The sequence below is a fragment of the Tauraco erythrolophus genome, chromosome 9 (assembly GCF_009769465.1).
Source record: "Tauraco erythrolophus isolate bTauEry1 chromosome 9, bTauEry1.pri, whole genome shotgun sequence".
NCBI classification, from domain to species: Eukaryota; Metazoa; Chordata; class Aves; order Musophagiformes; family Musophagidae; genus Tauraco; species Tauraco erythrolophus.
The window spans coordinates 13,943,136-13,956,552 of record NC_141473.1 but is presented as its reverse complement, the minus strand read 5'-3'; the positions used below and the strand labels follow the sequence as shown (position 1 = coordinate 13,956,552).

The 13,417-nt window shown below is 42.3% G+C and overlaps 1 protein-coding gene across 2 annotated transcripts in view; it reads left to right on the top strand.

Moving 5' to 3' along the window:
• Window positions 1-8,535, top strand: part of SLK (STE20 like kinase) — a 49,578-nt gene extending 41,043 nt beyond the window's left edge. For both annotated transcript variants that reach the window (XM_086616353.1, XM_009980147.2), the window contains 6 exons: window positions 270-399; window positions 644-768; window positions 1,754-1,942; window positions 3,125-3,250; window positions 4,818-4,931; window positions 5,542-8,535. In XM_086616353.1, the coding sequence (XP_086472479.1) occupies window positions 270-399; window positions 644-768; window positions 1,754-1,942; window positions 3,125-3,250; window positions 4,818-4,931; window positions 5,542-5,688 (831 nt within the window). In that variant the 3' untranslated portion in view covers window positions 5,689-8,535. The remainder of the gene's footprint in view (window positions 1-269; window positions 400-643; window positions 769-1,753; window positions 1,943-3,124; window positions 3,251-4,817; window positions 4,932-5,541) is intronic.
• Window positions 8,536-13,417: the final 4,882 nt, after the last annotated feature.

Below are 13,417 nucleotides of genomic sequence, written 5' to 3'. Positions count from 1 at the left end.
GAGATGTAATGAGTTGCAGATTGCTGAGTAGTTTATTGCCTTCGGTCTTGTTTCTGAAGGTATTATTTAAACATTAAATATGCTCTCACCTACTCTCTACATAGAACATACAAGAGATGCATAATTTTATACCCGAGGCATGTTTGTTCAAATTTTCATAGATCTATTTGTTTTCATGTGTAGCTAATGCTGAGAGAACTGGGAGTTTCATTAAAATGTAATGTGGTTAGAAGAATGCAATTTAATTTACTTCTGTTGGTTTTTACCAGGAGCAGGAATTTGTGCAGAAGCAGCAACAAGAACTGGATGCATCTCTGAAGAAAATTATTCAGCAGCAGAAGACAGAACTAGCCACTATTGAACGAGATTGTCTCAACAACAAACAGCAACTCATGAGAGGTATCCAGCATCAGATTCCCCCTTTGGAAACAGACGTTTGTGTCGTATTTTAATAAAACAATAGTCTGTCTTAAACTTCTGAAATCAAAGACCTTCCTGACTAATCTAGAACTGCAATAAAAACGTGCTATGGAATAGCATTGTTCTTAAAACGCACTTGTAGGCTGCTTCTAAACATACATTAGTGGGTAGAGTTATAAGTATTGTACTGTACTTTCTGAACCAACCTTCCTCTTTTTTCCAGCTCGTGAAGCTGCAATCTGGGAGCTGGAAGAGCGACATCTACAAGAGAAGCACCAGCTCCTCAAACAGCAACTCAAAGATCAGTACTTCATGCAGAGACACCAGCTGCTCAAGAGGCATGAGAAGGTTGGTGCTGACTTTGACACTTCCTTTTGTGTGTTATAGTATCCGGTTTGTTTATCAAGTAGTCTTATGATCTCTACTGGTAGCTGTTTGATTGCACAGACAAGAACCACACCGGTATTTTGAAGCTGTGTATGTTCTGTTGAAATAAAACATTCTTAATTGTCTTACTGGAACATACTGCCAAGGTATTAAAGTATAAGTGGTCATATTTTTCTCTTCTGATTCTTAAAAAAAAACCAAGAACCACAACATCAATCTTTTTCTATTAAAAATATCAAATTCTACTTATACACCAAAACCAGCTTTGGCTTGTGTTTAAATAAACCTACTCATTAGTAAATCATCCTGGAATGAAACGAGCAGAATGAACTGGATTAGCTTTTGGGCAAGTAGCTGACAACTGTCTCTTCATAGCTAAATCCTATAAAAGTGCAGAAGACAACAGTTACTTTCCACAAGGCGTTTTGGGTTTTGTAGCATGCACTAAGCAGAATAGTTCAATTTTTGAAAACACAAACCAAATAGAGAGTTATTACAGGGTCTCCTTGGTGACTGGAGCATGAGCAGCCTCCACGGAAGGTTTGTTTCTCTATGGTTTGGTTTATCCTGTAACGGCTGCTGCTTTCAGCAGCTTTTGCAACAAACTGACCCTTTACAGCTGCAGTAGTGGGAGTTCAGTTCCACAAGTTTCTCCCTTTGAATAACATGGATGTTTTAAAATGCAATTCAAGAGTTGAACAACCACTGGTAAAATATGTGTGTATTCATTATTCATATTCATTAGAGAATTCCATCTGGGTTGGGCATGATGCAGAGCTCTGTGGAATAAGTGGAAGACCCCTTCCTGCCCATTGATATCACTAGGACTGGGTCTGGTTTCTGTTGAAAGAAGCTGACTCAAACAGCATGCTTATTGGTGAAATGAGATGCAGATATTCTAACATAATAGTCGCTCTGTAACATCTCCGTACGGTTAACGTTTTAGGAGACAGAACAAATGCAGAGATACAATCAACGCCTTATCGAGGAGTTAAAGAACAAGCAAACTCAGGAAAGAGCGAGACTGCCTAAAATCCAGCGAAGTGAAGCAAAGACTCGAATGGCTATGTTTAAGAAAAGTTTAAGAATCAATTCATTAGCCTCTCCAGACCAAGATCGTGAAAAAATTAAGCAGGTAATTAATAAAACCAGTTTTAATAATTTACATGCTTAATGTGATGTAAATGTGAGGATGGGATAGGGCGCACTCTCAGAAAGTTCACAGGTGGTACAAAACTGGGCTGATGCACTGGATGAGGTCAAGGAAGTCATCCTTCCCCTCTGCACTGTTGAGACACTTCTCGAGTGTTGGGTCCAGTCCTGGGCTCCCCAGTACAAGACAGACATGGATTTACCGGAGCGAGTCCTGCGAAGGGCCTTGAAGATGACGGAGGGACTGGGGGTCTTGTTATAGGAGAAGAGGCTTAATACCTGGGACACGTCAGCCTGGTGAAGAGAAGGCTCAGGAGGATCTTATCCGTGTGTATAAGTACCCAGTGGGAGTGAGTAAAGAAGGTGGAGCCAGACTCTTCACAGGGGTGCCCAGTGGCAGGATGCGAGGCAGTGGGCACAATCCAAATACAGAAAATGCAACTTAAATGTAAGAAAACACATTTAGTGTGAGGATGGTCAGACACTGGGACAGGTTGCCTAGGAAGGTTGTGGAGATATTCACAACCCAACTGAACACATTCCTGCACAACCTGTCTAGTTGGCCCTAATCTGAGTAAGGGGGTTGATCTTCACAGGTCCCTTCCAACCTCAACTGTTCTGTGATTCTGTGAAATATTTTTAAGAACATTTGATTTTTGTGAGCTTTTAAACTAAAACTGTAGGTACTCACTTATTCTTCAAAAGGGAGTGTTGCAAAGAGGTTTAGAGATTTCCTCTGTACTGATGCACAAAAAAAACAAATCGTGGTTTCGTATGGTGAGCCCTGGAAGGATGAAAAACCTGGAAAATACAGTCTCCTGTAGCTGTATAACACCACCCTTAACAGACACGTGTAGCAATGCAGCTGTGTCACTTGGCTTCAGAGCGAGGTCATTTCAGGAGGCTGGAAGTGAAATGCTTGTGTTTTAAGGAAAAATTAGGCTGCAGACAGAGAAATGGAATGATAGCCAAAGCTGTGAGGGCATTCCCTTTGGAAGAATTTAAAAAAAGAAAGAATAAAGAAAATACAGTTATTGTTTAAATTTTAAAACCATTCTTTTCAGTTATGCTGTTACGTATGCGTTTTGTTACATACGGTTTTTGACTCATGTAAACTGTTTCTCTAAAAGCACCACATAAGCCATCTTTTTATTTTTAATTTTAGTTTGCTGTTCAAGAAGAAAAGAGACAGAAGAATGAGAGACTGGCTCAGCATCAGAAACACGAGAATCAGATGCGGGACCTTCAGCTGCAGTGTGAGGCAAACATCAGAGAACTGCATCAGCTACAGGTTAGAAACATGATATTAAACGAGCGTTTAGGAGGGAGACCGGGTTAATAACGTCGCGGGCGAAGCAGAAGCATCTTTTCCTCCATTTTTACTGACTGGTGTAGATTTTTTCCGCCTTTGCTTTTGAAGGCCTGCAGTGTACTGTTTAACCAGATTCATATGCTTCCATTAATTACTGAGAAATCATTTTACATGCAAGAAGAGCATCAACCAGAAGCAGGTGATCACTTCTAGAATATCTATCAAGTTCCCAGTGCTATTTTCGGTAGGCAAGGTTTCCTTTTAACCTGATTTTGCTGAAATACCGTGAATCAGAACAGAGGTAGGCAGCATCAGGCGTTACCCATGAGACATCCGTAGCTTTACACGGAGTGAGGCGCTTTCTAGAAGCGCAGGCTGCTGTGCGTACTTGAGCTGCTGGAAGGTACTTAGAAGGAATTCTCTGCTTGCATAAGGAACTCTATTCTGTCCCTTCTGGTACGCATTTTGTAAAAGTTGCTGCTGTATATGAGAGGCCAGATCTCCTTTGCCACTAAATCTGCTTTTCGCTGTTTCAGGGACACAAGGGAGTTTTAAAGCATTAAATGATCACCTGCTGATAACCTTTGTGTAGAGAAATCTTCCAATGACCAATGAAGCTGCTTCTACTGTATTCACTTTCTTACATCTTGCGAAAACAGTCCCTGACTGTGCCACTAATACGGCTCAGTAAATCCCCCAGTACCGTGGGAGACTTGTGAGACTTTCAGCTCAAGTAAAATTGAGCAGATTAGGGCTCCGCCGAGCTTCACTGAGAAAAATTTGCCCCTAGCTGCACTCTGGTCTGCCAAGTGGTTGTCGTTTTTGCTCCTGTGGTTTTGTGCTCTGTGTCAGGCCCCGTTGGGACTGGAACCCTAGAAAGAACAACATGGGGTTTAGTGACTGCCATTGCCAACTGCTCTTAAAAATCAAAGATTTGGTGTCGCTGAATACTTAGGTTTTTTTCTTATCATGCTTCAAAAGTCCTCTGAAAGTTAGGCAGGTGCATGTGTACCTTACACTCAGAGGAACGTGAAGCTGATGTGTGGTTTGATTGTCCTTTGCCTTTTTATAGGGCGATTCTGAGGCTGCTTCTGCAAGCAAATTTCTCTCCTGTCTAAGCCCTGTTAGTCAGCTCCTTGGCACCAAGAGCTGAAATATTTCCAAAAACTTACCTCCTTTCAGTGTAATTTATTTTAATATATGACACAAACTGTCTTTAAAAAGCAAAGCAGAAATGCTGTATGACCTTGAAAAGCATTATTAGGCAGTTAAACACTTTTGAGTAGCACTGTCAGCTGCTGTCGTAGTGATACTCAACAGTATATTTGGATTTACAAGTATTTCTTATCTCAATTGGTTCTGATGGCAAGATCAGCTTTTGATAATGCAGCCTCGTAACATACTTTTATCTTGTAATTATTCACGTCACTATTTACACGGAATAAGCTAATTAAAAAGAATTAGGACAACATATGTCACTGTACAAATGTTGAGTTGCCTAATCTGAATTAGTTTTACATAAGGATTATCTTTACCTTGTCTTAAGAATGAGAAATGCCATCTACTGGTCGAGCATGAGACTCAGAAGCTAAAAGAGCTGGACGAAGAGCACAGCCAAGAACTGAAGGAATGGAGAGAGAAATTGAGACCAAGAAAAAAGGTAAATTGGAGCAGTGTATGAATCAGAAAATAATCACGAGTTGGATCTAGCCAATACAGACAATACAAAAAGTATCCCAGAGGAGGAGAATCACGCTACTGTACATAACTACTATAGGTCACCGAATAATAAAAGATGCTATTAAAAATGGGCAAAAGCTGAGCAAAGGACATGTGCAACAAAAAAAGCTTGCGTGTTGTCAGCCTCTTCCTGTATTCCTCTCTCAGGGATTGTGTGCATGTTTGCATGTAAAACTTCGTAGCTGGAGGTAAATGTGATTTTAGGAATGTATTTCAGAAGCCAGTAGGTTACTATGAAAATGGAGTGCTAAATAACAAACAGAGGGTGGTGGAGTTGGTTCTGGGTTTTACATTTTGTTTTAAAATGGAAAGTACTAGATTTTCAGACAGTTCAGAGAGTATCCTACAGGCAGATGATGTTATTAGCTTGCTGGGTCTTGGTTGTCTTGCAGTTTTATAACTGGTAGGTGATTTTTTTTTTTTGTGATGGTGTGTGAAGTTACGATCTTACATCAGACAGTGTGTCACCAGTATAATAGGTTTCTTGTACTTTGCCTTGTAATCCTGTGACAATCTGATTTGGGTTTTAGACGCTGGAAGAAGAATTTGCCAGAAAACTGCAGGAACAGGAAGTTTTCTTTAAAATGACTGGAGAATCTGAATGCCTTAACCCTTCAACACAAAGCCGGATTTCCAAATTCTATCCAATCCCCAGCCTTCACTCCACTGGGTCGTAACTCTGGGAACTGCTGTAGGTTTTTTCATATTTGGAATTCTCCATCCTCATTGTCTAACCTGACTTCATCTTTGGTGTACATCAAAGGACTCAGCGCATTTTGTTTTCAGTGGAGACAATCAGTGTCATGATTGGTTTCTTTACGTCTCAAAACAGAAGAAAAGAAAAAAGGTGTTGGTGTATAATGGCAATGTTATGTCCTTCAGGTGTTTCCAGAATAAGTGGGGCTTTTATCTCGGTCCCAAAAGTATGTTATCTATGGTTTTGACTTCAAGCCTAAAATATTAATATACTCTTTCTGATCACAAAAAAAAGATTTCTCATGCGAACATTTAAACGGTGTAATATTAGTTCTGCTACTGAATTCTTAAGTGTCTGATTTCTCCACGAGAGAATTCCACGACTGAAACTGCCATGCGGTTTGAAATTTTATAATGTTGAGCAGTGTCTTCGTAGCAAGGACTGAAACTAATTACTCAGAACATGCCAATAATCAGGAAAATAAACCCTTTATGTTTAAACACGATTGGTAAAAGGAAAAGCCACTACAACTTCTTTAAAAAGAAACCTCTGGCATAAATTAAACTGAGCTGATCTCCATTACGCATTTTGTCCATTAGTTCCATACTCACATGGGGTGCTAGTTTAATTAATACAGTGCCTGAAACACTTAGATATGTTAATCCTGGCAACAGGATAGTGGTTTGTCATTTAAAAAAAACAAAACAAAACTCCTGAGCATTGTTGTTACTGTACAAAACAGAAGATTTCTTGCTGCTACTGCCATTTTTGTTGTAAATCCTCACCCTAAAATATTTTGCACTAAAATATGTAAAGGTGAAAGAAATGCTAACTTTAAAATGCACAGTTTATTATTTTCCTTAGCTATTACAGGTGGTTAGTTCTGCAAACTGAAGAACTGTAGAATGTATTTTTTAGAAAGCGGTGTGCAAAGTGCACGTGGTTTCTCTGACTGTACCTGAAATGGGTAGAGCCATTTTTCTGTTCTTACCAAAGCCTGTTCACTTAAACTCCATCAGAAAAGTGGAGGTGGATGGTCATATTTATAAATAACCATGGCTAAAGTCTGCTTTGATTAGAAGTGTTAGATTTGATTTTTTTTTTATATTTTAGTCATTTTATTTTATAGAAAGATTTAAGTTAAATATATAGACAAACTACTTTATGGGTTTTTTGCTTTCGTGATGCCACATAGTAGCTTAGGCAGTTTTTTTTTTTCAAGTTCGTAGATGTACAATAAGTTATTTACCTGACTGATCTGCAGTGGAAAAAATCTGAGATGTTTCTCATATAGGTGGTAGGGAATTACAGCTGTATTAGGTCACTCTTGCTGCACGCCTTTCGGGGTTAGAGTTTGAGTCATATCAGGACGGTGTTACAAGCTGTGCTTTCGTAAGCTGGAGTTCAGTTTGTAAGATAGTATTTGCTTTCTGTCATTTGAGGCCTGATTTTCGAGTCTCTTTGGGCATCAACTGTAAACGTTTTGTTTTGCTAGCTTGCATTAGATGGGCGACTGGTGAACATCACATGATGTTCATTTCATGGGAACAGTATTGATGCATGGGAATGAACTCAAAAATTAACATAGGACTTCAATCGGACATGGTTGAAATCTTGGATGCTGAAATCCTTGGACGTTGAACTGCTACCTTCTCAATGAAGACACTTAAAATTTACAGCACAGTAAAAAAAATTGGAAAATGCATGTTTTAATTTAAATTTTGTAACATTTTGATAGCGTAATTACTTTAATAGCTAGCCTTAATTCCTGGCGTTTTATTATCTAAATGTGTATTGTGTACTGTTGTAAATTCACGTACCATATCTCTAGAATGTTATCTGTTGCTAAATGCAAAGTTCTTTAAATTGTTTATTTAGTAGCGTGAAAAATGTCTTTGAAGGCCTTTGACTTTTTAAGCTCCACCATCATAAATTGGCTGTTACCAAAACGACATTAAATAACCTTCATCTCTGTATTTAACAGAGTTTGTTTGCAATTTCATATGAAGTAGGCTCAGTGTTTTACTTGGGAGTAGACAGGGCAGGCAGATTTCCCCTTTGGATTATCTCCACCTTCATCCACATTAAATCCTCAGAGGGAAATGTTCATCTTCTCCTTACATTTTTGGCAGTTTCAGTGATAACGCACTAATATATAGTGGCATAGTGCTTACCTCTGTCTAAATCTTTTAAGTGTTTTGTTCGAAGCTCCGTTTCACACAAGTCCCTGCGACCTGATCTCACTGTAAATTGTACAAATACGTAACTGAGTTCTGTGATGGCGAGAGGGATGGAACGTAGCGACTGCAGCCGTAGTGGGGGCTTGGTCGGGTCTCCAGGTGCGGAGCACTGTCAAGCAGTTGCAGCCTTGTGACTGTGCTGAGAATTGACATCATGCATGAAAATACGGTTTTCTGAGGGATAAGGGGAACTAGCGTGGGTACTTACACATTTAGCCTGATAAAGTTGGCTTTAAGTATTGCAGAACATGGAAGAGGTGTACAATATTGTATCGGTGTCAGAAAATGCAATTCAAGTGAATTTAGTCTCACACAGGCCTGGAAGAGATCTCCTGAGAGAGAAAATCCAATCTCTCTACTACCACGTCACACCCCTTTAATAAATCTTAGCAGCTCCATCTCCAAGGTTGTTTTGGCTAAGGAAAATACACCCAACTGTGTGCTTTCTTACTGAGTGTTTGGCAGATCTCGTTTTCTCCACGTGCCCTTCAAAAGATGACCACAAATCAGTATTTGCTCACCTTTGTGTTTTACTACGTTGTAAATACTGTCCACAGAAGATGAACAAAGGCAATAAAATGCATGAACTGCAGTGCAATATCTTGGTTGTCCTCTTGTATTTACAACCCATTTCACAAAAAACCCTGCCTGCAGGCCCACGGCCTCCGAGAGATTCGGACCTCACAACTGGTTCTTCTTGAGCTCTGAGCAGATTTTGGCATCTGCTAAGTCAGCTTTCCTGGGCCAGGGCCTTGTAAGCACCAGAGCCGGTGGCTCTCCTCGCATCCCAACAGTTACTAGAACTCAGCTATCCACAGGATCTGGTAGTCCTCTGCTAGTGCAGCACTGCCAGTAGCCCAGGGAGGTCTGTGGCTAACCAACCCTCAGGTGGTCTTGCTGCCCCTTTTCTTAGGAGATTCTGCATCTTGAATAAATGCTGCCTCTCACCTGTGTGGGGCTGTCTGAGGAGGGATTTCCAGCCATGGAGGAAGCAGGCTGTGCCTCAGCCCTGGCCTCCTGAAGTCCCAGGGGAACTTTGCTGTTTGCTGTGGTGAAAGGGAAATATTCCAGCATTTGTTCCTCCCTTGATTCCCACGAAACAAATTTGTTTCTTTTTCCAAGCACTCTGCTGTCTCTGCTGAATACATGAGAAGCATGAAAAGATATGATTTGAGGTTGTTATGTCTGTTAAGATAGACCTTGATCTATTAACACCTTCTGAAGGAAAACCTTTAGTTGAATTGGCACCTGAATTGGAATCCAGAGGTGGCAGCACTGCACTGTCCTGACCAGTGGCATTCATTGAAAGTGATTTTTCACATCGCTTTTAAAATACTGATACTCTTTCTGAGCTGCATCCTCTTTTTCCAGACAATGTTTTAAGCTAATGTCCTTTTAAAATTACCCGAATAGGTGTTCAATATCTAATCCATCACATGGTTTAAAAAATTATTCTTTTGTCCCAGAGGACTTTCTCTATTGTAACTCTATGCTACTGATTTTTTTTTCTTAATAAATAGGAAACTTAGCACCTTAACTAAGACAGAGCCGAGCCAAGCAGTAATGTGGTTACTTTCATCACAACACAATGTCTTTTTTGACGGCAATATCACATAGGAAGTTTAAGTTGATTCTTCACCTGAAACAATATCTGTCTTGCAAGTATTTCAAGGATGCTTTGGTATATGAAATTTTTTTATATTCAGGCACTTAAATCCACTTTTAGGTAGGGCCATTTTCAGAGCTTCTGTGTAGCTGCAGCTCCTGGGACCTCAGAAATGCTCATCTTTGCTGAAAACCAGGGAACAGACTTAAATGTGCAAATAAGCTCAATGATAGTTGCTTCCACTGAACTACTGCTTTTTGTTTAATTTGCCAAGGGGAAGCGAGGCAAGTTTTTGAGGACAGTGACTATATGGTCACTGGAAGAAAGGGCAGGGAGGAGTGTTTAGGATGCTCACTATGTAGATAACTTTCTGCTTTTAAGTTGCCATTTAGAATCTGGTCGCTTTTCTTCAAAATCTGTACTTCTGGATCTCAAAAACTTCCTTGCGTTGATGTGTCCACGCACATTTCCCATTCTCAGACTACTTCTGCCATCTTCACAGCAGATACGAAACAAGGTCAGAGAGAATTTACCTTCCTCGTTCACAGGCAAGCCAAGGCCAGGATGCCCTGTCACATTTCTCAGACTTGGAAAAGATGAGAGCAGATAAAGGGAAGGAGAAGACAAAAGAAACTTTGTAGTGTTTCTCTGTATTGCTTGCTGAGCTTTTAGTTGTTCTCCAGCCATCCCCTTTCTCTCACTTCAGTCCTCGTACTTTGTTTCTGTAGCTGCTTGTGGCATTAGGGCGGTCGGTGGTGCCAGAGAAAGAAGACAACATCTGGTATAAGAACATGCTCAAAACCCGCTCATGAATAACAAAGGGCTCATGTGCTTTCACTGTGTGCTGAAAGCAGGAGGGAGTCCCTGAGCCCAAAGATGCTCTACTTTTCCAAAACCTCTTCCACAATTACCAAGCCAAGTGATAAAATCTCTTTCTCACTGATTATCAATCCTAAAATTGTGGAAAGAACAGAAGCTAGAAAGGGATACTGAGTCAAATCTGCAATGTTGAACTGTCATACCCCTGTTTTCTGTGAGAAAGCCGAGCAAGGTGGTCCTCTGTGATAAAGCATCCACAGCTGAGGCATCTCCAACCCCGTGTTGTCCCAGCGGTTTGCTGAATGTTTTGTGTGAACTGCAAACCAAGTTATTTTTGCCTTACAGAAAGCAACCAAAAATCATGGGATGGATGAATAATTGGCTAAGGGTCTCTGTGTGTATAGCTTATGGAAGTAAACTTGCAGTAGCAGCCATACAACAGGTTTTGGGGTGGTTTTTTTTTTGGTCTTGTTTTTAAAAGTTACTTGATTTCATGGCTTTCTGTAGAATATTGTAATAATTCTGCTGTAAATACAATAAAATCACAGTTTGCTGACACAGCCTCGATTTTGTTCATGGAAAACTCTCATGAAATACAAGTGATCTGTGAGTGAACGGGGCAATTTAGAATTGTTAAAATAATGGAGCGTAAAAAGTACTTAAGGTTGTGCAGCGTGTGACCCCCTGACTGGAATAGCCTGGGGCGGCAGTGCAGGTTTAGCGCAAACCTAAAAGGATGCTCTTTTCAGTGAGTGCCCTGCCCTGTCAGTGGGAATTGGTAGTAGTGATGATCTACTTGAGGATATGGTTTAATGGGGATTAGGGATGGTTGGACTCGATGATCTCTAAGGTCTTTTCCAACCTAGAAATCTATGAATCTATGAATTCAGCTTGGGACTGTAGGAGCTCCTAGTTATGCCCCCAGTCCATGGGTCCCCCCTTGTGACAGCCACCCTTCCCACTCAGGCAGAGGTGAAGGAATGAGGCACCGCTGCCAAACAGCCATGGTCGGAGCATGGCGGGCTGGATGACAAATCAAATGAGCGGTTGTGGGGCCGTGGGGCCTCAGAGCACTCTTGGGTGCCCAACCCTGCCCTGTGACACAAACCCGCAAGCACGGTACGGTGCTCCCGAGTACTTTAGGGGTGGCTTCAGACAGAAGCACAGCTGCTGTGCTTAAACCTGACAACAAATGCTTTTGTTGTTGTTTTTAAGAGAGAATTAAAAGCAAATGTCTTGTCTCAGCAGAGCCAGGTGGGGAGTATACATCACCCAGAAGGACACAGGCTTTATTGGCAGACACTGCGAGGTGCTGATCAGGCTCCAAACGCTCCTGAGCAATAACGTGGGAGCAACACCAAAACTTCACATCAAGTAAAAACAGATGATGGGTGTTTAAACCTGAACTGAAAACAAGCAATTCAAATAAGTTTTTTTGCCATAAAAATGAGCCACTGACCTGCTTTGTCCAATACCTGCAACTAAAGTGGTACTTCAGAGTGTGCGTGCATGTGCATGTGGGTGTGCGTGGTCCCAGGAACACCATAAAGCTGATGACGGGTCACACACGCAGTGACCAGGCGCCGCACGAGCGGCTGCCAGCTGCCCTGGCTGCAGCCTGCACTGAAACACCAGCCTCAGCCATCCAACACTAAAATACTTGCACTCTGCGAGTACTGCCTCACTGCGAGGAAGATGATGATGGCTGCGGTGTGTAGAGGCTCCTGCTAATGTGGCCGGAAACTGCCAACACCTGCGAAGCAGCTCGGTGTCTGCTTGGGTCCCATACCAGTGATGCAAAACAAACCAGCCACCATCAGCCACCAAAACCACGAGGTATGTCTGCCCGTGGTCACAGTGACGCAGCGATCAGGAAACCTTGGGGTGAAAAACACGCTTTAATTGGGCTGTTTACATTAAAAAATTCTTTTTCCTCAATGTTTAAAAAAAAACAGAAAAAAATACAAAAATATTTTTAAAAAGAGCAACAAATTATGTTTAAAAGTGCTTCAGTTCAGTCCCTGTCACGTCTCGCAGTGCTGCTATAAACAGGCATTGCAAAGCACGTGCCAGCCCCGGCTCCCTGCAAAGTACTGGCATGTGCAGTGCCCTATTGCTGTCTGAGCCTCTCCAGTAACAGTTTGTCCAAGGAGCTGGGCTTGGGGGTGGGATTAACAATCACGGAGCACCAGAGCATCGCGAAACTGCCAAACTGGGAGAGCATCGCCCTCCAGAGCAAGTCGTGGGCCGGGCTGTGAGGGCGTGCTGAGCCCAGGGGTCGGAAAGGTCTGCAGGGAGGACCATGGGGTGGGCATCAGCACCGCCACGCAGCTGGGTGGGAAGGCAGAGCCTGGCTATTTCTCCCTGCATCCCCGGCTATGCTGTGGCAGCCAGGCGTTGGCAGGGCTGGACTCAGTATCTCATGCAGGTCACTGTTTGGGGTACCTCAGAGCAAAGTGCCCCCTCCCAGGGACCCCTGGGCCACAGCCCTGCTCAGCACCACCAGCACCTGCTTCAACAGGTCCTCCCACTTCAGGCCAGCACAGCAGAGCTTGTGGCAAGGAAATCCCGGTGCGGTGAGCAAGCTTAGTCCCAGGGGTTCTTACAGGGCCTTTTGTCCCGTGGGCTAAACCCGATCTCTGAAAATATCAGGGGTTTGATAGAGGAGGGATCAGTTTGGTGTTTTTTTTTCTTTTTGCTGGCTAGTTGTTAAAAAACCGCAGGTTTTTACATAGCTGGGAGTAATACAAGAAGCCTGCACTGGGTGAGACAGGAAGCCCTTGTCAGCCTGAAGACATAAGCCTGGGAATTTTGGGGAGCTAAGCCAAACATCAGCAACAGGAGCAAATACCCATGTCAGGGTGTCAGGGCCATGCTGGACACGTGAAAGAGCCATTGAAATCTCAGCAGCGACACTGAACTATCAAGCCTAAGTGGGCAGCTGATCAGCAAGGACGTTTTAGCACTAAGGCAGTGAAGATTCGGGCTATTCTCTATAGGCTGCTGGGAATGCTGGCCAGTGCAGAACTGAGCTGGCTCTTTCC